This window comes from Chroicocephalus ridibundus, chromosome 1 (genome assembly GCF_963924245.1).
Source record: "Chroicocephalus ridibundus chromosome 1, bChrRid1.1, whole genome shotgun sequence".
Classification (NCBI taxonomy): domain Eukaryota; kingdom Metazoa; phylum Chordata; class Aves; order Charadriiformes; family Laridae; genus Chroicocephalus; species Chroicocephalus ridibundus.
Genome location: NC_086284.1, coordinates 113,250,146 through 113,276,720, shown reverse-complemented (window position 1 = coordinate 113,276,720; position 26,575 = coordinate 113,250,146). Strand labels below are relative to the sequence as shown.

At 37.9% G+C, this 26,575-nt stretch overlaps 1 protein-coding gene across 6 annotated transcripts in view; it reads left to right on the top strand.

Annotated features, from left to right (window-relative positions):
* ROBO1 (roundabout guidance receptor 1) overlaps positions 1-26,575 on the top strand; it is a 740,954-nt gene that overhangs the window by 614,564 nt on the left and 99,815 nt on the right. For all 6 annotated transcript variants that reach the window (XM_063347718.1, XM_063347736.1, XM_063347745.1 and 3 more), the window contains one exon: positions 13,297-13,454. In XM_063347718.1, coding sequence (XP_063203788.1) covers positions 13,297-13,454 — 158 coding nt within the window. The remainder of the gene's footprint in view (positions 1-13,296; positions 13,455-26,575) is intronic.

Here is a 26,575-nt window from a genome sequence, read left to right as displayed (position 1 = left end):
GAGTTACCACTTTGCTCTTTAAAAAATTTTCCTCTGAGAGATCAGATAGTTTTGTCTGTTGTACAGTTTTACATGCTAGAATAACAAAGGCTACCTAGGCATTATTCATACAGACTTATAGTGAAAACAGAAGTTTGACACAAAAATGAGAATAAACGCTAGTGGCACTGCTTCCTTCTGTTTACTGGTAAAAGCACTCACTTTTTTTTACCTTCCTAGCATTACATTCTTAAGGGTTCCCATTTCAGACCAGGTGCATTGATTCAATGGATTTGTTGATATATAATGCTATTATTTCTGTGGTTTCAGTAAGGTCACAACAGATACACTTCTTCCCCCCAACAAATCCAAAATATGCAAATATATTTTAACATTTAGCTGTAGTGCACACGTATTGCCTTTTTTTTGCTACTACATAATTCGCTCTATGTATTTCAGTTGTGAGATGAGTATCTCATTGCTGTAAATCAAATGAGAAACAGCACAGAAAACCAGGTATTTACATGCACCTTTCAGTTTGTATAAACGTAAAGAGTGTCTCCTACTTAAAAGCATTTTCTGCATGAAGTAACTATAGTGCCTCAGTCTGAAAGTTCAGGAAAGCTTCTGAGTAATTATTTGTCATGGTAAGCTACTGAAAGATGCCAATCAATTTCATTCAAACACGCAAGCAACAACAAAGCGCTTTTTTTAGCAAAGATATTTTCTCCTTTTTTTTAGATTCTCGTATATAAATGAACATGGTGACTTTGAAGATTCATACTTGATGTTTTGTATTTTCTTGTTTCCTGACAAGAGAAGCCTTTCTCTTAGCCCTCTTGCTGCTGGTTGGTTTTGTAATTACTGTCCAAAATCTAATAAATGCATACATACTCTGAAAGAAAACCTGTAGTATGATCTTAAAACTTATCTGTCCTTTTTGGCCTCCTGGACAGGCAAAGAATGCGTAAATATTGACAATATGCATGCAACTCCTCTTATCTCGTAGTAATTTAGTACATGTGTGTGAGGAAAGGCAAGGTGGTGTTGAAAGAACTGGTGGACAGGCCATGGTTTGGTAGCTAAAAGAAACGGGCAGAGGAAAAGATAACATTGCTATAGTGAATATTAATAAGGAATTTTTATGATGTTAGATGTTCTTAGTTCGGCTATATGTACATTATATCTACAGCAAGTAGTTGCAAGTAGCACAACCCAATAGAAAGGTATTTATAGAGGGAAACAGTTGGCCTGAAAAATGGTGTCTACACTGTGCATGTTTCGTGAGGACTCCAGTTTGATCTGTTGCCTGGACATCCATTGGAACCTGGTGTTCATCTTCTGGTCCAGTTCCACCCCCACCCCCCAAATAATCAGTTTTTGCATTCCAGGCCCCATCCAAGATACAAATCAAAGCCAGGTTGGTGGAGAAGATCCAAACTCAAGTAGTAAACACATCCATAGGGGAACTTCTGTTTTATTTTTGAGTTTGTTTTTGCTCTGTTTGGAAGCAAACCGAAGAGACACGAGAGAAGCCAAAATGAATTTTTCGCTTCTTTTATTATACCTTTTATTATATTTACTAGAGGCCCACATATATATGCAAACCAGAAACATAAAAAATTAACTGAAATTCTGACATGCCTGGTACAGCTTCTCTGCACTCACTAGGGAGGGTAGAAGCTGGAATTCTAATGGTAGACTTCTGAAGCCAATATTGTTTTGCACTAAAGACACCAATCGTCGTGAGTAACAGTAAATAACCTCCATAGTGCTATTCACCAGTAAGTTTTAAAGTGTCTAACAATGAAAGTAAAGGGCAACAAACCAGCTGGAGTTATTGTTTACTAGTAAGTCCTATAACAGCAAAAATATATTCTCACAGTATATCAGAAAAACAAGTGTGAGGATCTGGCAATCCAAATAGTGTTTTGGGGTTGTTTTTTTCCCCTAAACTCAGTTGTTTCTGATAGAATATTAGAAGATACCAGTAGCTTTTATCTTGCAAATTCACTGGCTTCTTAGCATCTGTTTACCAAAATTAGTCACAATGTATTTGCTTTTTAAAACTGTCCAGAAAATGTATGACTTTCATTTTTATGCATCTGTTGACAATCTAGATCAAGTCTCATAGTGTTTTCAAGTTTACTTTTTGTGCTTAAACATACAGAAAAGAACCAGTCCACTGAACTCACGTGGAAAATTTAATTCTATTCAGAGTTAATAGAGAAATAAAAGAATGCTGTTCTCGCACAGTAACACATTTGCTTTTTCTCGCTATAACAATTCTTAATGGAAATCTAAGAGTCTTGTGGTTTACCAGGAAATTAACGTCTATGGGCTGCGTAGCCCTGGTAGGATTGAATTAATAGAGTTGGTAGCTCTTCAAGAGTGTATCATGGCACCCCACAGTTGGTAATGGCAAGGGAAATTGAGCGTAGGTACTTCTGGAGCATAACGGTACCCCAGCTCGTATGGAGTCAGGAAAAAGTGTGGTCTCTTGAATGTTGTCTGAACTTAAGTTTCATCATTAGGAGTTCGAAATAGCAGAAACAAGGGCAAAAAAGCCAACAGTCAGTAACTAAAACGACATGTTACAATTTCTTTACAGCCGTTGTTTCCTGGGAAGTTTTTAAGGAGTTGCACTGGACTGCAGTTTCTCACAGGGTGTAAAACAAAGGTGGAAGCAACATTTCCACCAAATGTGCTCACTGCCTTGAGCCTTTTAGACTTTCACAGCCATTTCCGTTACGCTGATTTGTTTTGTCTTGGATGCATTTATAAGTTCCCATTTCAAACGGCCTAAGCTAATGTTACGGTCACCCACTTTCCTTTTCCTTGGTGGTAAGTGCAGATGCGTTGTCTCATATGCTGCAAAGTCCCTACCAGCCCGTGGTGCCTCACAGCGCTGCGAAGTCGGACAGCGATGGATGCCAGAATCTCTTTTGTAGCTGTTATTAAAGATGCTATCTTTAGCCGCAACACTGAAGTTACGCAACTTAATGTTCTGCGTGTATTAAAATATTAATGAAAACACAGGGTTGAAAACAATGAACGTGACCCAATATAAAGGGAAGCATTTAATCAAAATTAAAATCTTCAGTAATGAAATCTGGCTGGCTTGATGTGCATTTGTGTTCATGCTGAGCGTCGCCCTCTGTTTCCTTTTGTTAATTTTGAATCAGACTTCTGGCTGCTGTTTTACCACATGGGGTGATCCAAAACTTCATGCGCTCCTTCCTGCCAGTAATAAGGCAGACTCTGCTAACAGGCAGTGTTTCTCTGATTTTTACTCAGTAGCACTTATTGCACATTAAATACTAACATATTGATCAGTTGGCACGTTGCCTTTGAATATCTCAAATGGATTGAAGCCAGAATAAGAGTCCAAATGCAGAAGTACTTTTCTGCATTATTTTATTGTCTTTTGCCATTTACAACAACGTATAAATCTCCAGGAGCTGCAATTCAGAGTTCTAGCTTTGCGAATTTGGTAATGTCCATTTGCTTACAAAACCACCATTTTTCATTGTTGTAGCTATTAACTTTGCTACTTTTTGTAATACTCGAGGTAGACTCTTACAGTATTTGAAGCCTTCAGATGGTTGTCCAAATGAAGAGCTCTCGTAAATCATGAAGATGTCCCTCTAGAGATTTTTCAAATTGAGCAATAAAAAATTTGAGTGTATGATATTGCACTGTGCTTCTTTATACTGAGAAAGCGGAATGATTCATATCTTCAAATATGCCTGAAATAGAACAAACATTTGCTTGTACCATTTGGGATCTAACTCAAAGCGGTTAATTGAATTAGATGAAGACTATATTTCTCTATGACCTCTGTATAAGGCTGTCTGCTGTTTTTCCCTGAGGTGATTTCCTGGAATGTTTTCTAAAGCCAGCAAAAGGAATTTGAAAAGTATATGATATTTGGCATAATTGTAATTTTGAAAAAGTGTACCTGTTTCTACTGTGCCAGTTTACATTCTGAAAATTCTAGAAGGTAAAGAAACAAAATAACATTACCATAAGAATGATATAGTCATGCATTTGGACATGCAGAGTATAATTAAGGAATCTAACTAAGGTATATCCTGCTGTATAGCAGTCTGGAGAGGTGAGAAAAGGCGGTAGAGTTCTGTGGTCTGTAGTTCCTTTCAACAGAATAAAATTGCATATAATAACAACAGAAGACTAGAACAGAATAAAAGTGTATGCAACAGTTTAGCAACATTTTTGAGCAATGTGGCTTTGCTATAGTGTCTGCTGCCAACGAATGCTGTTCTTAGCCCTGCTGTTATTTAGAATTAGCCACTCACCCGTATGAAGTGCCTGCATCTTGCACCTTCTGACTGATGTTTCAGGCTTGACCTCAGATGTAATGGTGGAATATCATTTTCCAGAATATTAAAGGAGAAGTGACTTAGCTGTTTGAGCATGATAATGATACTGCATATTCTCTGATATTAAAATGTCGTATTTTTCAACCAGTTTAACAGCATAATGGGGATGGAAATAGAGTCCTTTCAAAAAGCATTGATTGTAGTGGTACAGTTACAACACGCTAAAATTTGAATGTTAAGCAGAAGGACACGGCTAAAATTGTTGCCTTGAGGCAGGACCTAAGCAAAACAGTAGCTTAGCACGTATGCAGATTTAAAGCTCTGCTGCAGAAACATAGTTATCACAGGAGTGTGGATCTTTATTTCTTTGAAAATGTCTCCTCTGCTAATTTTTTTTGCTTCTTCAGACTGAAAGGATGATTATAATTGTACAAGCAACTGTACAAGCATCGGCCATTTAAGTCTTGCCTGTACTACAGAAACAGTGCTGCCACAGTTTCGTTGGCAAGTCTGTGGAGTGGTTGCATCTCCTCTTTTAACAACACAAGTTAAGACAAATAAGGTTCCTTCATGTTTGGCCTCATAAGGGATTTTCCACCTTAGAAACTATGGGGAAGAGAGTCAGTTTTTCAAATCTCAAGCCAGCATAGTTTGCTATTTGGAAGCAATACCTTTTTAATCGTTGCGATCTGACTCCATTTGCTAGTGCCATATATCCCAGCTTTAAGCTCTCATTGAAAACTGCCTAAATGTTCGCTTCTGTCCTTGTTACCGGTATTCCTTCCTTTATTTTCTCCCTGGAATCACGAGTTACAGGACACTGGCAATTCTCGGTTGGTTGATTCATCTCTTCTTTCTTAAAAGGGAAAGCCATTCTGCTTGTGAAATAAGGTTTGATGCTGGCATTTTGGTGAAGTGTCTTCTCACCTTTTCTCTTTCATTGTTTGGTCTTTATATCTCTTTTGTCTTCTCAGTTACCTCGTTATGCTTTAATTTGGAGGGCCAAGACAAGGTCTCGCTGCAGCATCTTAATCTGATTATTTTTCTCTATTATAATCTGCTTTGAAGGAAGCTAACAGTTCTTTGCAAAATGGACATCAGGACCTTTACTTGGAGAGTAAAAAAACCCCTTTATTAACAGAACACACCCAAATCCTTGGATTTAAAGATGTAAACCCTTCTTTGCCTAGGGAAAACTAATTTATCATCTCCTAAAGACACAGTTCTTCTGTGAGCTATGTCTAAAACCGCTTTGTTTCTGTCCTGAAGTTGGGAAATCTGCTGTGCTCGTCACTCTAAAAATATTGTCTGTAATGAAGCATGATTCAAATAACCCAAAACTCTAAAATGAAATGTACAATAAAATAATAATAATAGTAATAAAAAAGAAAATAGCTGTAAATATTCAGAACAAGTGAAGGGAAACTGTCTCAGCTGTCTGTACAAATGAATCTACTCTTCTAGGAGGTAAATTCTGACTTACAGGTAATATATGCCTTCTCCCAGCCTACAATATGTGGAAGATGTTGAGAGGGATCACGTTTTGTACACAGTCAATCAAATTAATAATTAGGTCCATTCTGCTGATCTATTTTCAATTTTCAATCAACCTAAGGGAGACTCTCAGAGTCGCATGCCTGAGGCATCCCAGATTCTTCAGGGTTTAATTAGGATTCACAGTGGTGCAGCGTACTCCCTTAGGCCTGTCAGTTACCCTTCTCACAGGAGTTAAAATTACTCTTTATATGACTTATCAGATCTGGTCATTTATTTGAGTCCCAATTCATCATTTAATTCATTTACACTTCCCTTTCCACACATGGAAATACTGTTACGGGATGACAGCTATGTTGCCCAGTAAGATTCCTGGCAATACTTAAAGCCCAAATCTTCAACTAGTGAAATAAAATCAAACTGATTTGGAGTGGTTTCCATAAATTTTTGTCATCATAAATTTTTTATCATCAGTAACTTTGAGCCAATGTTTTTTACAGTAGTCTTTTTTGGAACCTGCTCCTTAAGCATGTGTTTCTGTCTATTAACAATTGTAAGTTTCCTAGTGACTGAATGAAAAATAATGACAATAAATATGACAATAATATCAATAATATATTTATTGTAATTGAAAATAAATGTATTTATTTTAACTTTGTTATATGAATTCAGTATGTTTATTGCCAAATGCCTTAACATTTAATTGCTTTTGCAGTGTAGCGTATTGCTTGATTCAAGCAGATCGCTTGTATTTGTCATCAGCACCTTTTAAAAGATGTGATCCAGCAGGAGAAGCACTCCTTGATTTCTTTCCACGTTAATGGTTTAGAAGCATGCAGGTGTTATATTTGCTAACATGTATGGCTTAATTTAACAAGGAATGACACTTTTTTTCCAGAGAACGTAACTATTGACCTTCAGTAGATAATAAGATGCCAGTTTGGTGGTGCTGTATAAAAAGCAATCAATCAAATATATTACTCTTTAGAGAGAATACATTTTAAAACAACTTAAAGGTTACAGTAATTGAGGCAGTACATTCTGTTAACATTTTAGAAGTGTGATCTAATTTCACTGCTGCTATTTTGTACATGTAACTGCACTGCACCTTATGGTCAGGCTCTTTACAATGAGCAGTCTCTTATTTCTGGAAACCTCTTCAATGCAAATTCTCAGACTGTGTCATCAGGGAAGTCCTGTGTCGTAAGAGTGACACAGGGAGGGACTTAAACTGTTAGGCCACGTGCCCGGTGCTCTGTAGTTCTCAAGCTCAGAGAAGGCTGGAAGGTTAGAGGTCTGGATACTGAACTGATGGGCGTCTGCTTGTTCATAGAAGGCTCTTTAGTCTGACTGAGAAAGGTGTAGTGAGATCCAGTAGCTGAGGTCAAAGTGCTTCAAGGCAGGAATGGGATGAGAACTAAAAATGATGAAAGTGAGGAGCCCCCACGCTACCTGTTGGAGGATGTATAAAAGTGTAGACATGTTTTGAAATGTGCAATACCATATTGCTGGACTCGGTCACTGCATAAAATTATTGCCGGTATTACGTGAGTGATCTTGTTAGAAGATCATAACAGTAATTTCTGACTATTTATAGCTCTACTCCTGTTCCATTTTAATGACTATGTACTGTAGTTAACACCAGTGTTAACCTGTTTTTAACGCCTACAGAAAGGAAAAGAAATAATTTTTTTCAGGGAACCAGTTTTTGCTTTAACTTCACATGACCGTATGGAAACTTTTAGGGGTTTGTCTTCAGAAAAGAATATTTCTCATTTGTAAAAGATCAAGTTTTTACTCAAGCCAGATAACATTCTTGAAGAGTTTAATAAGGTCTAAGATACATTTTGGTAACACGCATACTGTCTTAAATCTGATTGTGTGTGCATTTTTTATTCTTTTTGAACTTAAGTAGGTGCCATAACACTTCCCCATTAGTGGCATGCATGTATTAAAAATGATATTCTGACATCTGTATAAATTTCATGCCAGCAAAGTCTTTAAACCGTAGTTCTGGCTGATGCTTCTAATTAAAATTAAACACCTGTTTTGAAGCACTGCTCCAACTGACAAACGTCTTACAGTATATTTTAATGCCAAAAATGTCTGCTGTGTATCTTTAAGTTTGAATTACAAGTTCAGTAGGTAGTGGGGAAAAGGGGTCATTGCTGTCCTAAATTACTGTTCTGCTTTTGAGTAACAGCTCAATCCTGACTAAGAAATACTTAGTTTGTCTTTGATTATGGGTTCATGGGATTGGAACATTTATATAACCTCCTGAATCCCATTTTTCACTTTCCTAGTCTTACAGCATTTTACAGCAAGTGCACAGTGTTGTTGTTTTGTTCCTCATATTAGGTGGAAACTTTCTTTGTGATACTGTTGTTTTGTCGGGGGATGGAAAAAGAAACATTGAAATACTTGTTATAAATTTACAGGAATTAAAATAATAGAATTGGTGGGTATTAAACAAATTAAAATCTATTACATGGGGGTTTTATAACAAAATTAGCCAAAAGCTGGGCAGTGAGGCTTTAGTAGGGTTGCATCACTCAGTTTTAGCACATAGTTTGATGTTAGCTCATTTTTGTTTGCTCGGAGGAAACTTGCTCGTTAGTTGAGATCTGGCTGTTTTATAAAGCAGTGTGAGGAACGAGCATTTCTTCTATTTTTCCCCATTTTCGAGGCATGTTCTGAAATACAAAGAAACATTTAAATTATCTGCATGCTAAAAGAGTGGAAATTGTTGGGATCTTTTTGGTTGTCTTAGTTGTGTGAGATCTTGTCTCAGTGATCTCTCTCCAACAAATGGCCTTGCAAAATAGTGTGTTTTGTCCAGGGCAGTGCAGCAAAGTTAGCAGGAAGCAAGTCTGGATGATCTCTTTTAGAAGAACTGAAATGGATTAAGATTGCCTTAACCTGATTATGAAACTGCACCCGAAACATCTTCATTTTCCTCTCTTCCTCTGTTCACTGGGTGACCATGGCTGTAATATCTTGGTTGATTAGGGATCCTGGATATATTTTGGTGCGCTGCTTTGAACTGATCTAGCATGAAGTGTCTAACCAGTTCTTAAATGGTACCACCTGTTAAAGCATGATATGCACAATGTATGATGGTAATTAGTGTGTTCCTTACAAATTCATTCATTTCGCTTATTGACTAAAGCTTTCTGGTTGCTTTCTTTTTTCTTGTGTTTTGGTTTGGTTTGCCTTATTGTCTTTGACGTAGATTGCAGTTATTTAATGATAAACTCTTAACAATAATCTTTCCTAAATATCTGCACTGTGTATATGCAAAAAAAACCTGCCTACCTACCTCCCATTTCTCCCAGTAATGACTCTCTACTCTTTTTCATAGTAGTCAACAATAAGCTTAAGAAAAAAACCAGTGTGCTACATTTTTAAAAGCTCTGTTTAGGGCTTACACACATACAAAAAAACCCTGCCTCTGCTTATGTTGCTTGTCAATAAAAAATTATCCTCAAGTGATTCCTAGTTCCCTTCTGCTCTGGGAAAGGTTCTCCAGGGAAAGTGCAATGGGTTTATTGATTGAATAGCAAACGATGTTAAACAGTAGTATGAGGAGTCGACTTTTAAGTGGAGTAACAAAAGTTGATCTTGAACCTGTTTAGTTCAGTGAGCATCGCATAAAAGTGTTTTAAGCACAAACACAGGAGTTCAGAGTTCACACAGCAAGATCATGGAGTTGTCCTAGCTGTGCAATGACAATAATTAGGATCATTATTCATTGTATTTTAGAAAATACTAGAGCAGAGTAAGATGTTAGAAAACCTCACCCATGGTATGTCAGAAATGTAGGGGGACTTTATGAAGATGCTACACAGAATTTGTTAAAAAAGAAAAAAAGGCAAGCGTAAGCACATGCTGTACTGAATTACAAAGTATGCTCCTAATATATCTTCAAAAGGAAATGTATTCTCAATTTACAGTGAGCCTCGACTATGAAAGATAGAAAAGAAAAAAATTATTTTTTTTCAGTAAGGGAAGAAAATTTTAAATGTATAACTTCATGCAAGGTTGCCAGGGCCTGAGGCAAAAAACAGAGCATGTATCTACTTTACAGCTGCAAAAATAATTACATGACGACTATCTGTGGAGTAATCTCTAATGGATTACATTTTGTTAGCATTTCATTATGTAATGTTAGAGCCAAAATAATTCATAGTAAATGGAAAAAAAATACTTGTTTTGATGTATCTATGGCCTGGACCTTTGATGTCCTCCTAAGGCATTCTATTAAGCATTGGTTAATTTGGGAAAGGTCTTGGTTTACAGACAAGGTACTATGCTTGTTAAGCTGATATAAGACTAAGGAGTGTAGGAACTACTGAAGTAATTTGTTTTTATTATGCAAGTACTGGACTTCTTTGTTGCTTCAAAGGTGCTAAAAGCCATCTGAGGTGCTATCTGATAGGCATTCCTCTTAGATTTACAAGGTCTTTCAGACTTGAAAAGCGCTTATGGTTTATTAAGATCACTAAGATCACTTCACTTGATTTTTTTTTTTTTTTTAAACTTAAGGGCACTTCTTTTTATATGTCTCTTAGCTTTATCCAAGTGATACAATCTTCAGTAGTAATAAAAGGCTTCTTACTCATGGTCAAAACACCCCTTTTATTGAGTTGCAATAGAACTGTGGTGTAGCAAATAAACTATTCTGCACTTTCATGTGCTGTTGGCACTGGGAACTGGATATATGGGGGTTTCTTAGTAACTTGGTGCAACTTCTGTTTCTTCTTCTTTTATGCCCTTTAGTTTGAGGAAGTGAAAAAAGAAGTAATAATATGACCAATGGCTCCAAGCCAGATCAAGCCTCTATTAAAATAAATTGAAAAAATTCTTTGACTTCAGCAGAAAGCAGTGTCAGCCTAGCCGCTTACACTACATGATTTACTGTATCTGGATGGCTTGAGGGCTGCTTGGGAACAGAAGTTTCATCTGGTTATTAACGTCATATTCGGTATAAACGGAATAAGTATATAGAAGGTTTTCAGTGTATATGAGTAGTATTTTAACACTCCCATAACCAAAATAATTTGATGTATCCAATTTTGATGCATCAATATTTGGGGGAATGTAGTAAGGAATCTGTAAGAGAATGAAGGTTAAACTTAATAAAGTTTTGTTGAAAGCAGAAGAGAAGCTAAAGGATTGGTCTTTTGACTTACCTTTCTGAATAACTAAAAATGACATAATTCCCCTTTCTGAAAACATTATTTCCTCTAGATGTAACCTGGATTAATTTTATAGCTGAAAACATTTTCAGTTTTCCCTAGTCCATAGAAGGAACATAGCTATGTGTTTTGCTTTTTAGAGAGAGAAATTCTTTGTTCTTAGATGGAGCATGCTTTCTCAGGTTTTTGTAGACTAGGCAATAGGTGCATGGTTGTGGTTTTGTTTTTTTTAAATAAACTTTCTAGACTAGGTCTGTTTGAGAGAGCTAGTTCATCCAACAGAATATGTTCATGCAATAGCATCTCTTTGTAGACTAGATGAACCTTCAGAGGTCCCTTCCAACCTAAATTATTCTATAATTTCTTTGTTAAGTCCTATCATTCTCTTGTGTTAGTTGTATTGTTAAAGTGATAGAGACATTTTGTCCTTGATTATCCTCTTTCAGTGCATCAGTATCTCCTGATTCCAGGGCATCCAGAAATCTCAATAATTAAACTGAAACATTTGAAACGTGAGTGGTTCTGTATGGAAGGGGACTGGTAAATTCAGATGATGTCTATCCTTCTGTATCAATCTGAAACTTTCCCTGTTGTGTATTATGTTATAATGAGCCAAGCTGGACACAAAGGTCTGTGACTGTAGCTGCTGAATGCTAGGGTATCAGAATGTAAGGTAGGTGTACTTGAGAAGAAAAAACAGAAGATGGTCCTACTGAGTATTGACACGGCCATTTGCCAAGAATCCTCCAAAACAAAGAACTATTAGTCATTTTTGCTCCCTCCCTTCATTTTAGATTAGCATTGGAGAAAGAAGATGTGAGAAAAGTATATATCTGTGTCCCAAAGTAGATGACCCATTTGCCCTCAGACCATTTTAAAGGGTCTTAACAGTATGAAAGACCTTACAGAGAGGAATGGTTTGGTGGCAGTGCTGTACCTGCCAATCTATAAGCACACCCACATTCCTTAACATCTGACAATAAATCACACCTTGCTTTGAAGAGGCATTAACAACCAAACTACTGTTGAGTAATGAATGTCGATGTATCTGTGATCCATGGCTTGGGAGATACATTTTTTACTGCAGATTCTTGGCACTATTTACTGTTGACACAAGATTGTTGCAGGTAGCAAGAGTGACAGATAGCTTTGTCAAAATCCTAAGAGTCCTTTGGTTATAACGTACTATTCCGCTATGGTATCCTTTGTTCAGTGCGGCTGGAGTAACAGCAGTGGAGAGGACTAGAATGTTATATTTGTTATCATTTGAGTTATTTATTTTTAGATTAGACCTAATGCCATTTACTTGGCAAGACTTAAGAATGCCATTATTCGTTAAAGTGTGTCCCTGTGTAGTGGTCTGCTGAGCGCAGTATGATGTCTCTCCTCTCCCAAAAAGAAAAGTAATCTCACAGCTATTGATAAAATGCCTAGTGGGTGATTGGAGGTAACTAGAGTTTCCTAGGCCGGGGCTTGGTTGAATGATGAGAAAGAACAAATTATAGTAATGAGGCCACAATAAAAATGTTTCTTTCTATGAAAAGGTAGTAAAATTGACATCTTCCAAATGAAGGATATGGTCCTGGCTCAGGCTAAGGGATGACTCTCAGAGATCAGGAAAGATTTAAAATTTTTTTTTGCTTGAAAAAGACACAAGCCAAATTGCAATGATGAGTTTGGCTAAGGCTGAACAAATGCTTGGCATCTTATAATGTCATCAAAGAACTGAGAAGTTTAGTTAGTTTGTTCATTTTTGCCATAAACTCAGGGCTGGGTGCAATTCATATGGCCAGTGGCCAATCGTTAACCATAAACCTTTGAGTTACTGGTGGGCTGACCTTGAGTCTCAGAGAAAGAGAGGCAGAAAGCAACCTCTGCCATGCTTCTCCCCAAGTGTCATTCTACCTGAACAGAAGACATTGTACCTTCTTCAGCTGTGATGGGAATCCTGTGCTCACTCTCTAGGCAGACACCATGCCAATATTGCTTGTGAGGCAGCTCTTCGGTACGGACGGTCCTACGTCTGTGTCAGCCTTTCCCCTCTGTTGGTGTTAGTCACTTGGCTTGTATGTTGGAAATTAAATATGAGTTGTACATGGGTTTTCTGTGTTACTGTGTGACAGTACCAGAGACCATCTGCAGATGCCAAATGAAATTGTTCTGAATTGTTCATTATTATAAAGTACGACAACAGGGACCATTAAAGGGCAAAACAAAACACTTTGCTGTTCTTTTATTGTATTATTGGGAAATTTTTGACTTAATTTTATTTATTCTTTCAGTTCTACGGGATGACTTCAGACAAAATCCATCAGATGTAATGGTAGCAGTGGGTGAACCTGCCGTGATGGAATGTCAGCCCCCAAGAGGTCACCCAGAGCCCACTATATCATGGAAAAAAGATGGGACCCCTCTAGATGACAAAGATGAGAGAATTACAGTAAGTTTAAAAAGTTTTTCAAGCAATGCAAAATCAACTAATCTAAAATTACTAGTCTCTTGAGCATGTGGGCATCCAGCCATGCTGTACTTTCTGTGATCTGTCTTTTGCTTGCCTCAGGGGCAAGGCCATTTTGCATTTAGCTTGGAATGCATCCTGTAGTCTGGTACTACTTCATTGCAGGGTGTGCATTTGTTTGTTAAAAAGGGCCATGCAAAACCTATGTTCTTCTCTTCCTCAGAGGAATTAGAAGCTTGTGGAAATGAAATTCGTTATATTTGTCACTGTCCTATAATTTTCTTGCCTTTTATCCACCTACGAGTTTCTGCAACCTATAATATCTGCCTTCTTTGGTTGGAAGGAGGAACTACTAGCAGTCTAAGTGAGACTTCTTTTGTAATTCTGTTAAAAAGAATCCGTGCAGAAAAGTTGTGCATTGTATTAGAAAGGATAAGAAGGCTTTTGGGATATAGTCGCATTTCTTTAGGGAGATGATGGCTTATCCTATCCTCTAAAATTAAGCTGTTTTCTTGTTAGAGGTGTTTTCATACTCATTTGTATGTGTAGCTCACTCAATACAGTGCATGATTATTCAAGAGTATTGATAAAGCAGCTTCTCAAGTCAGAAAGCTATGCTGCTTTTAATTTTTGACATGTGAAACAATAAGCTAATAAGCCTACATGGCTTGAAGGAATGGCAATGAAAAATGAGTTCAAAATCATTTATATGCTGCCAACATGGTGATACAAAACATCTTTCCATATGGTGAGAAACAGTATCATCTGAAAGCACATGCCATATAGGATCCTGTTGGTACTGGGAAGATTACGAGTGTAAAACAAGATCAGAGGCACATACAATTTATATACCTCAATCATAGGCTGAAATGATGGAAATTTTTAATGGAAGAACACTTAAACCCCAGCACTGTAAGTAAAAAATTACCATTTAAATTTAAATTGCCTGTTGGTCCATTTGTTTTTTTACAAACAAGACAAAGCTCAGGCATTCTGTAGTTGTGGCGTATGCATACATTTAAATTTTTAAGTACCCTACCGAACCTATACTGATTGCTGGCTATTAACTCAATTCCTCCAATCATACTTGCTAAGAACTTGCAATTTCCTTTTCAAATCTCCTTCCCACTGTGACAAGTCAATTGACCTGAGATAAAGAGAAGAATCCAGCGGTATTGTTTTCTTTCAGGAAATGCTTTCTAAACTTGCATTTTCTCTTACTATAGTTTAGTCTCTTGAAGGATTTTCAGGTGTTGCCTATTAAATACATTTCTTTCCTTACACATGAAGACTGCTCTTCTCCCAGCTGCCGGAACAAAGACATACCCAGAACAAAAGCAACTATCATTGACTGGCAGTGCCACCTGTATGTATTAAAACTGTGCTTACAGTGGAATAAAGGTTTGGTTTTCTTTTCTGGTGATTGTATCAACTACTCACCTACATAGTATTCTTTCACCATGACATCTGGTGGAGTTATCTTGCATTATCAGTTTCTGCTTCTAAAAACAAACAAATGAAAATGAGTTTTGATGTAGGTGTAGATATACACTTGTTTCACGTGCCCAAATGAGTGTTTGTTTTCAGAGGTGTAAATTAACAGTGCTGTGATAGCTAGCTCAACTGCATTCATTTACGTCATATTTGCCTGGCATTGTCTTAAGCAGCACTATTAATATCATGGCTGCTTTCTCACACAGGCAAGAGACTGAAGCTACATTGTAATGCAGATTTGCATCGAATTACAGCTGTAGCAGGATCTTGCCAAGTGGATAAATATGCATTCAGATGTACGTCTTTACAGCTTTGCAGTAACCATCTGTATCATCATGCTAGTGGCTGGGAGGCAAGGGGAGATGGGGGCCTGGAATGGACAACATGCTAAAGGACAGATGGGCAAAAAATATTAATTTCGAAACCTGATTTAAGATTATTCCATTTCTGTTATCTCCTTTAGGCCGTTTCCATTTTAGTTTAGCAACAGAAACAGAAAGAATTAAAAGAGTACAACAGCTAAAATAAGGATGAAGTTGTTGGGCTTTAAGTGATAGATTTCACTTTTATATGAAATTAAAAATTTAATTAAAAAAAAAAATCATATAGGTGCCTATATTTTAAATTAAAATCTACATTCATTTGATGGCAAAACTATCACTGACTCAGTGATACTAAATTTCAGGGAATACATTTTACAGGTCTTACCTTCCTATTTTTAAGCCATGAAATTACCAGATCAGGAAATGTCAAACTATATGTGTTGGTGTTCAATATATGCACACCAGGTAAACGCCTGTGCTTTGGGACAACAGTACCAGTGGGTGTTTAATCAATGAATATACTTTAGTGGCTCCACTTCTAAAGCATTTCCAGTTGTTTTCATTCTTAAAGGCTTGTTGATCTTTAACTCATTGCCATTTTAAGAGTTCTGTAAGTGTCCAAGGCTATTTAAAGCATTTCATATTAATGTTTTCCTTTCTGACAAGAGATTTAAAATAAATATTAAGATTGTGCTTTTTTGGAATAAGGGATGATGCTTGACACCTCCTTTTTGATTCATATCTATACTTTCTTCAAAAAGATCGTATATCTGTGGAGCAATCTTATTTTTAATATATATTGAAGCTTTTTTTCTCATCTGCAATGACAATGTTGATCTCTGAGTCAGCAGAACTGGGCTTTACAGACTGAGTATTAAGGATGCCAGAGGTGGTGTCTTGGTTCCTGGCAGAGAGTTTGAAGTAAGAGATGTAGATAAATAGCAGTTAAATAAGATCCAAGTTAAGGCACAACTTCCTCTGGAATGCAGTAAAAAGAAAATATTATTTTGTCCTGGTAGGGTTAAGGAAATCGATATGTTTATGTAGGTGAGATGATAAAAATCAAAGTAGTCTTTGCATATTTTTGGTCCATTTGTAGGGCAAATAAATGTGCTTTGAAGAGAAATAAATTTATATATGTTTCAGGTTATAAACAATAGTGAACGGAACAAATGAGAAATGAAAGTAAGGGTATGGGCATAGCTATCTGTGATGGGGATTATAGAAACAGACATTTGAGCGCAGCTCTCCCAGTACTGCTCAGTTTTAGCACAAGTCAGACTCGGTTTAGGCTCTTCAGCGTACACATGTCTGCTGGGTGCATCTGATGACAAATCATCGTCAAAACATTTTTTTGTCTCTGCTCTTGAGTCGGTTGCCTATAAACAGTTTTCTCAGTGCATTGGAGCTAAACATGGTTTTTCTCATGTGTATTCTTTACACCACAGTATGAAAGCATATGCTTGATGTGGCTAATCCCTCTCCATATATTTATTACAAATGAAGTGGGAATGACAGTCTTGCATGTGAAGCAAATGCTTATCTTTAACTTAATTTGTTGAATTGAAAAACAATTATCATGAGGCCAGAGCCGAACTGGTGCAATTCTGTGCTCATCTAGTTAATTTTTCTCCTGGGATTACTGTGAAATCAAGAATCCCTTCTGTAATATGTTTAGCTGAAAAGGAGTGCTTCAGTGCAGTCCAGTGAATCGCTCTAGTTTCTCACTACGAACAGTGTAAAAATAAAATGCATTTTTCCAATTTCTGAAACGTTCCATCTGCACTAGAAGAGGCTATGCGACTCTCTTGGAGCTGGGACACGGTGAGGAAAGATGGAAAGCCTTGTCTGTGAGAGAGCGAGAAGGGAGCTCACTGGGGCGGGGAAGTCCCTCAATCTGTTTCCAGCCCTTAGTGGTGTTTATGCCTTTGGAATCACTGTCTTGCCAGGTGAAGTTCTTAGACCCACAAATCGCTTGGAGCAAGGATCTAGGCCAGGACTCCGGGCTTCTAGGTGTCCTCATCAGGAACAGGCCTCCTGCCAGCCCCATCAGTCTAGCCATCTCCTTTGCATGGCAGCCCAGTGTCATTAGGACGTAGCCCTGTGTTTCAGGCACTTACCTGGGCGCCGAAAGCTATGAGTTTGCATTCCCTCGGGCTGAGGAGGAAGTGCAGTCAGTCTCTTCGGTTCTGCTGACTGCTGTAATCGCTGGGCTTGGTCTTTCCAAATGTATTTTGTCTAGATACAGTTGGCAGAAGCATCAGTGGCTGCGACTGCCATTAGCAATGACTTGCTTGGGCACTCATAGGAATTGCAGTGAATATTGGTTGCTTGTAAGCCTGTGAATGCCTTCAGTGTGCGTCCGTTCACTTCTCAGCCATCTTCCTGTTATACCCCAAAACCTCCCACTACTTTTCAAATGGTGTCCCCGCTGCCTTGCTACTATACACCACTGCAATGAAATTTCCACCTTATTCCCCATCCATTTCCTCCATCACACAACATACCCTTGGTTCCACCCAGCCTTTTTCTCCCATCTGTCTAGCCCCACTCTATCATCTGATTAGTGCTATCTGCTTGTGCGGGGGTAACGATTTGGATGCTCAGATAAGCAAAACCTCCTGCTGCATGCTGTAATGTAAAGATGCTCTTCCTTTGGCTTTGCTGTTGATGTAAATGGCTGGTATGCTGTGATTTGTAATGAATGCAGCGTTGTCTGTCTGCATGAGGTTTACTCAGAGCCTCCCTTAAGGAACTGGGTTGCTGCTCCGTCTTCTTCCCAAATGCAATTGCCTGTATATAAGATGCTGACATCAGTAATCTAACCAAGATGGTGGGGCCTTTGAGCATATCTTTAGGCAAAAACTGGCAATAATTACAGACTCTCAGGAGTGCAAAGCGTTCATAGATGACTTTGTGCATCTCCCATCTAGACAGGGCAACCTCCATGTGCTTTTGGATCTCGCTCTCAATTTGTCTCATATTTTAGGGGCAATGCCTGCATAATCGACTAAGCCTCAATAAAATCAGGATGCAGTCAGAGTGCCTGTAATTATCAATACTTTCCCACTGGGAGAATGTATGCATATCTTGGAGCAAGTTGATTTTTGCGCCAGGTTTGGAGGTCAGGATTTCACAGCCGCTTCTGTTTCTGCCCTGTGACCAGTAGTAGCCCGTGTTCAGAAAACTTCCTAATTGTTCACATGAAGTCATGGTGTAGGTGGTAGAAGAAAAAAAGCTATGCATACTGAACATGAAATTTTAATAGGTAAAATCTATTACATATACATGAAAAAGGGTGCTGGTACCTAAAAAAGAAATCCTTTGTAATTGAGTACAAAAAGCAAAGCCTTTGCATTGAAACTTTGGTGTGGCACTGTGATTGCAATTTCCCCCTCTTTCGTAGTAACTCTTATCTATCATTTATCCTGATTCATCCTCATTTGATTTTTAAAAGAAAAAGCTTGAGAAGCCATTTATCTTTCCTTGTTCAAGTTTCTTAGCTTTTAAGATCAAAGTTACAGGATGAATAATGCATACAGGTTTTCATTCCTTTTTTGTGTGTCTGTCTTGTGACATCAACAGTTTCGAATGACTTACACTCTTACTTTAGATAAGTTGTAACTTGAATTCTTGATTCCTGTTTTGTTTCCTGCCCCTTAAATAGTGCATCACAAATACGAAGCATTTATTGTGTCTCACACAATGCTATTTTTACATGAGTGAGTGATGAAAATGTTTTCTACAAAATGTGAAAACAAAGCCTCTGATCTACTGTCTGACAGGAAAAACTCCTTAAAGCTACCATCCATAGGAAGGCGTTTTATTTGCCCCTAATTTTTTTGTTAATGAATTGTCAAAGAGGAATTGGTTCATTCTTGGTTCGTTCATTGTGAATGGTGGAGACAATTCACAGCCACATTGTGCTTTGGCAAGTTTAAAACCGCATACGTGATCCCAATGTGATCTCGGTGATAACAAGAAAGAAAGAAAGAAAGAAATGGAAGAAATACTATGCCTATCCGTTAAAAAGGAAAAGAGAAAGGGTTATTTGTATTGGAGGGAATGGTGGAAAAAGCAAAAATTAATTCTCTATTTAGGAAAGGGACCTTTCCTTCCAAAATTAAATTGCAGTGGGAATCTGAATCAAGAAAAATGAAACAAAAATTGATCAGATTTGTTGCTGTGTGTGCTGTGCGGGAGTAACAGTCTTAACCCTTTAAAACAGTGATGCTCCTGACGCAAACCATACTGTTACGGTGCCACTCCAAATTAATTCAAGATGTTTATCCTTATTTCTTTCTTCTCTATTTCTTTTTTTTTTCTAGCCTCCTCTCTTATTTTTTTTCATTAATTAATTAATAGTTAATCTCTTAGCATCTTAATCTCCCCAAACGATGTATTTTAGATAGACAGCAAAAGAAGGCATGTTCCTGTAGAAGATGTTATGCTAATGGTAACATAGTCTGTCCTGTGCAGAGCTGCTTGAAAGATCGTGGCCTGGATACACAGCACACAAAGCAGTGGGGGTGAGGAGAAGGCGGGGAGCAAGTACCTAGGGTTCAGGGTTTTATTTCATTTTAATTGTTTTTCTTTTTTTGGGGGGCAGATTAAAGGGCAAGCAGCAATTTCCTATATGCCTCAGGAGGGTTAGAAAGAGAAGTGTATTTTTTCTTCTGATTCCCAATACATATTTGTTGCGCCCCAGCAATTTCCTTTCTTCCCAGTCCTTTTTCTTCATTCTGTCTCTTTTTCTTACTCCCTGAGAGGGTTGGCTTCCCACTCTACCTCTCTTTTTCCTTCGTCTGCTGATCCCTACAATGGTGGCTTCCTTGAGGATCAAGAGTAGTTTTTGCTAATGATTTATATTTTTTCTGGTATTAATATTGCTTCCTCTGGTGACATAACTGGAGCTGCTGTGAGTTAACTTGGCACCCCAAGGGGAAAAAATGTATAAGATTGCGAAAAATAATTTGGAACCGCTCAGCTCTCCCAGAGGATAGTGAGAATGGCTCTAAATCCTGCTGTTTCTTGCTCTTAGTTTTTAAAAAATGTGACATTGTTTTTCTGTGTTCATGCTTAAAGCTCTGTTTCAAGGTCCCTGTTGCTCCTGCTGGAGTCTCTCTTCTCTCTAGATTCCACAAATCATTCAAAATGTATCTTCTGGATCATCATCTTTGTTTTCTGTTCTGACCATGGCATATGCTTCTGTTGTCTCCTGCATTATCACCGGGGCACCTTTCCCATCTTCCTTGTCAATTCTCCCTGCGTGCCTGTCTTTTCCCGTGCTGTGTCTAAACCACTCGAGTTTCCACATCTGCACAACCACTCTTTCTGTCTTAAGACAAAGAGTTATCAGGTTATCTTCTGCTACAGTGCTACTTCCTGTGTAATTTTTTTATTATCACAGGCTTATCTGAGTCTTTCTCAGTGCTACATTAATCTTTGATTAGCATTTGTCACATTGTTTTGTACATTGTTTGTGGGTTTTCTGGCGGAGCCCTAAAAAACATTACCACCTTCTACAGAGGAACCTGCTCATCTTAGAAGGCCGTAAAAAATATGACTAATAGCCTGGGCTAACAGAAAGAAGAGAAAATATTGGCCATAATTTTATTTTTGTATTCATTTTCCTCTTTCTTTTCTTACATCCTATTTGGAGTCTTACCATACTCGCATCGTTTTTCAGACTCAGCTCTTTGAGGTGAAACTTTTCATCTCCAACACATCCACGAGTAGTTTCCAGCCCTGACCACAGCTGTTAATAGTGACAGCTTGTATTTCTACAATTGAAAATCCTTACCTATTACAAGATTCTCTCCTTGCAGCTTTCTGCAGGTTTGCCATTTTAAAGAGCACAGCTATGCAGACTTTGTCAGGCAGATGTGAGCTCATTCAGTTCGCTCTTTGAATCGACCAGAAGCCATATGGCAGCGGTTAATGTGGCGCCGAGCCTGAGCTAATAAGCCCTGCTGAGAGACAGGCTAGATCACTCCGGCACGGTATTGTACTAATGTGGCCACACAGCTTCTGTTGCGTTGAGGGTAAGGGCAAAATGAGCTTGCGTTGGCTTGAAGTCTCCATGCGCCAAGCCAAAGCAAATGGCCTGAAAATGCCCATGTGGACATTCCCTTCCTTCTCTATAGCTCTCACAGTCAGTTGTCCTGAATCCTTCTTTGGGGGACGAGATGTTTTCTCCATTAGTGGGATGTTTGCTGCGATTAAATGGTGAGGAAAAAGCCCGTTAGCCAGTTAGTCTAAAGTGTTTGAGTCATGCTCAATGCCCAACATTGTTCTAATTGGTTCAAATAGCTCATTATTAATCCTGAATCTTCTATGCCAGGTTGCTGAATAAAGTGTAGGTCAGAGTAAACCATGCATTGGTTCACACTTGATGTGATGTGTCTTTTCAGCAGACATCTCCAAAGGATAATATTGGTCTGTGGAATTAGTGGAAAGGGAAGGAGCATCGTGATGCAGGGCGAAAGTGTGGCCCGATGTCAAACATCCGTGGACTGGGGAGGACAACAGGTTCCATAGGGTTGTGCTGGCTATCACAGAGACTACATTTTGCTTTTAGGACCACAGTGACCCCCTGTGTTCTCAAGGAGCTGCCTGGTAATAGCGGAACCTACTGTGTGAGGTTATGAGATTTATAGACTGTGTTCACGCTGACCGAAACCAGTGGAATTAAAGCTCTTCATAACTTAGTGTTAGATTAAGAGACTCTTTATGGTCATTTAATTGCTGGCATTTTAAACCAAGTTATTGCTGATCGTATTGTCCCTATAGCTAAGAGTATCTGTTCCTTCTGGTTTTTCTCTTAACTTTCAAAAATGTTCCTTTGAATCAGTGATGGCATTGCTTCTGCTATTTTGTCTTCTCACCGCTTAAAATGTTAGGCATTAGACATGCATAGCTATGGTTTGTCGTTATTGTTTCACCCAGCAGTAGTGAAAAGTACTCCTTTAATGTGAACTAAGTATGTATTTTTCTATGCTGAACTTTATTTTACGCTGATTTCTACTTTTAAATATAAAAGTAAAGTGAAGAAGAATGAAGTTCTTTTGGGGATACTCTGTGGACTTAAAGGAATTTGAAAACTCCTCATTGAGTCAAAATTCTCCATGGATTTCTTTTGTCCCTAGTCATGAACTGATGACCTAGATAGTAAAAGAAAATAAATGCCTGCAGCAAATAGAGTATGTGTTAGATATCTGAGTTTTGAGACTTCCACAGGCCTAGACATTAGACTATCAGGATTTTCTTGTTAAAATGGCTTATTGAGAGTTTTGAACCTCTGGGACCATCTGAAATTATAGAAATGGTGTCTGGGAAGCCTCTCCTTAAAAAATAATAAAAAAACAGGTGGTTATTATCTCAGACTAGGATACTTGAGCTATCCTGAGCACGTAGGACTTTATGATTTGAATGGTTAGGAGCAAAGGTGATTTATTATGCTGAGAAAGTAAATTCTTTGTTTTGTTTGGCTGACAGTCTATTTGTTGGGGTTTTTTTGGGATGAGTAAAGGAGATGTAGAAAGGATGTGGGAGGGAAATTATTTCTTCATTCATTTTATTCTCTTAATGAAAAAGAAACATTTTTGTTTGGTTAGTTTTTTTAAGCCGTCAGGAAAGGAGCCTTTGCTTGTATTACGCACAGTAAAGATGAAGATTGGGTTTAGAAAGTTAATTCTTCTCCTCCCCTCCCTTTGTCAGCTGTATGGAAATCCTACGTGTAGAGTGTGGATGTCCTCCTCTAAGTTAAAAATTCATTTCTGGAGACACTGTTCTCCCTAGCCCCTTAGGCACTGCTGTGCTGTGTGCCTTCTCTGATTCCTCATCATGAGCAAAAATAATGAGAAGCAAAGCAATATTTGAAGAATTAGACTTTTAAAGCCTTGTATGAATCTGACACACCAAACATTAGGACTCACACTGGGAAGCGTGCACTCTATACAGGCAGAAAACACGTTCAGAGTAGAGTTCAGTCCATTGGACGTGAGACTTAGGATCCCTACAGATCAAATGTGCAAAAAAGCACTACAAATATTCTGCATTCCAAGGTTCTTTCATGCAGACTCCTGGAACTGTGAGCCTTTTTTTTTTTTTAACTGTATTTACATTTACTTTATACTTGTATACAGAGAGATTTACATTAGTAAAGCATGACAGACCTTTTAACACACAACTATCCTACAGAAATCAATGTATTATTTGTGGCAAGTCTATATCAGTGAAGTGAAGCAGTACAGCTCCTCACTGTGTTCGCTGTTTTCCAAACACTGAAACCCATCTGGGGAGAAGGGAAGGGGGAAAAAAAAAAAAAAGTACATTTTTGTTCTTGAACGTCTCTAGTGGACCTTATAAATTTGATTGTTCTTGGCATTTTTGATATTCCTAGTCGCTCGCACACCACAGCAGCCACATGTTGTCACTTAAAATCTAAATATCAGATAACTGCTAACTGAGACTTTTTTGTGTATCATGCTTTTTTTAGGAATTAGTTTTGCAAAGTAAAAATGACACTAACTCTAAAAGCATGTTTAATAAAACCTCAACAATCTATGTGCTGAGTTTGCACATATTATGTTCTCATAATCAAAAGAAAAATGTAGAATAAAAATAGTAGAGAAGAACAGTGCCCATTTTTGGAGCCTTGAACAGATGTAAGTGATTAGAGCTTCTTGTTTGGTTTGCTTTGATTTTTTGGTCTACTTTTTGAAAGTTCTGTCAACTTCATTTTTGCTTATTTCACTTTGTTTGGATAGTTTTGCCTTACTGAGTTTCCTGTGATGCTTCTGGTTATATGAAAAGTCTAGTCCAAATCACAGCACTTCAAAAATAATAATTTTTCAGTTCTTGGGTTTCCTGAACCCAGCAGAGTACTTCTCTCTCTCCAGGTAATAATATACTCACAATTACTTACTGCCAAGTTCAGATATTCACCACGTGCAGTAGTGTGGGGCTAACATACACGTTGCAGGGTGTTATTCCGGACTCCTGTGCAATATTATGCAGGACCAAGTCTGCCTTCTTATGGTTGCCCTCCTTAAAAGGGAAAGAGAAAAGAACTACTTTCTTTCCTTATCTAGCTGTAGGACAATTCTTGCTAATACTCATGCTGCATTGAGCCATTAACTGATTTTTTTTTTTTCCTCCTGAAAAATCGTTATCTAACAAGAATCTATTTGGCACATGGTCACATAAAGATTGCTCTTTTATTTAACATGGAAGTGTGGGTGGTTCGTTATATTTGGATCTAATTATACTCATTTTCTTCTAACTCAACAGCTTTGCTTTTGCCTCTCTCTCTGCTGCTGCTGTCAGTTGTCTACTTGCCTCTGCTAGGCCTTCTGGTTCTGGCTGCAAGGGGGGAATAAATTACACAGAAATAAGAGAGGGGAAAGTGAGTAAATTCTTCCCCCTATAAGTTTAAGACAGAAAAAGCCCCACAAACTTTCCAGGGAAAATAATGCTGTTAAAATAGTAAAACTTGAGAAAGTGAAATGTTTTCATGGTGTATATCTTGAAATATTTGTAGTGCTACATGGAATATATTTAGTTTTGAAACTAGCCATAGAGATGTATGCTTAAGTAACTTTGCCTTCCCTCATCAAACATGAATTTTGGTTCCTTGAACAAAATTATTGTGACTCAGGATCTCTTAACTGTAAGTTTGTGTATTTTGCATCATTGCTTTTCCAAGTGGCTATGCAATTCAGGGTGCCAAGGTTTGAAAGCAAAAGATGTTGATATGATGGCTTGGGCTTCCCTCCACCAGGGCCCACATTTCAGACTCTGCAGATCTTGCGCTTCCCATTCATCTGAAATCATTTGTGTCTTTGAACTCTGGTGTTCAGTTTGAGCATTTCTCTTGGACTAAGACCTGATGCAAATCAAGTAGGAAAAAAATTGCTTGTTCAGGGTAAAGTGTTGCCATAGAAGCTGCAGGTATCTGATTGAAGCTATTTTATGGTTCACGGTGGGTATTCCAGGCTCCAGGAATGAGTGGTTCTGCTCTCTGGCAGACATGTACACTGAATAGAATTAAAGATAAGCTGTTTTTACCTTGAGACTATACAGTCATTGCAACATGATTTTTAAAAGTGAGCTGCAAAACATTTTCCTACAGAGAAAATTATTGTACAGTAAAGGAAAGATTGCCTTGAGGGAGAAAGTCTGCAAGCTAAGCAAAGCAGATTGCTGGGCTGCTGCAATTCTTCCTGTGTGAATTTGGGCAAGCCGTGAAGTTGTTCAGTACTTCTTATTCAGCATTTCAGGAGTCGTGGGGCTGAATTCATTCATACATGTAAAGCAGCCTGACACTATTGCAACAAAGCTGTGTTGTGCCAGTTTGCCAAAGTGCAAAGTGTTATTACATCCTAAATCACAAATAGGCTCTTTTTTGTAGACAAAACAGGAGAGTAATATTCTCACTTACACACTGAGGCCATGCTCCACTCAAGGTGTTTGTGATTGTATAATACTTGCAGGATCTAGCCCAGCTACAAATATTTTAAAACTTTCTTTTATTTTAAAGAAAACATCTCTACCATTCAACTTATATGCTGAAGTGTCAAAGTGGTTTTGAATTATTGTCCCTTGTATTCAAGGATCTCAAAAGTTTATTAATAAACTAAGAATGTCTTTGTAGTAAGTACTTTGCATAATTATAACTCTTGATAAATCTGCTTTCACAATGACTACAGTTAATATGTTTCATGAAAATACACTTTGCACATGTCCTGAACTCTCAGTGTGAAATTCTGGCATTACCGAAATCAGTGTGAGAATTACCATTGTCTTCACAGAGACTAATATTTCACCCTTTCCAAGAAAGTCTATAGTATAATTTATAGCAAGGGAGAAGGCCCTTTTTGAAGTGCTTCATGAGCTGACATTCTTCATCTTTTTGTTGCTGTTGTTGTTACTGCTTCACTTTTTGTTGTTATTGGCTTGTTTGTCATTAAGTTACTTTCCTTTTGCCAGCTGGAGTTTTATGGACATACTCCATATTCATTCGCATTTTGGCTCATTTTCTGCTAAGAAAATTTCCGTGTTATATGTCTTGCCAGTATCTTTTGTGTTTGTCATTTTAAATATCAGGAATTACCCAACTGGAGGTGACAGCTGTTACTCTACTTTTGTTATCCAAAATCAAAGGCTTTGGTGGTGTAAGACATCTATTATACATCTATTGCATCTTTTTCTTGAAGATAAGAAATGTAAATAGTATTAATGGGTTTTCCAGTAGGAGGAGAAACCTTCATTTTAGCAGTCTGG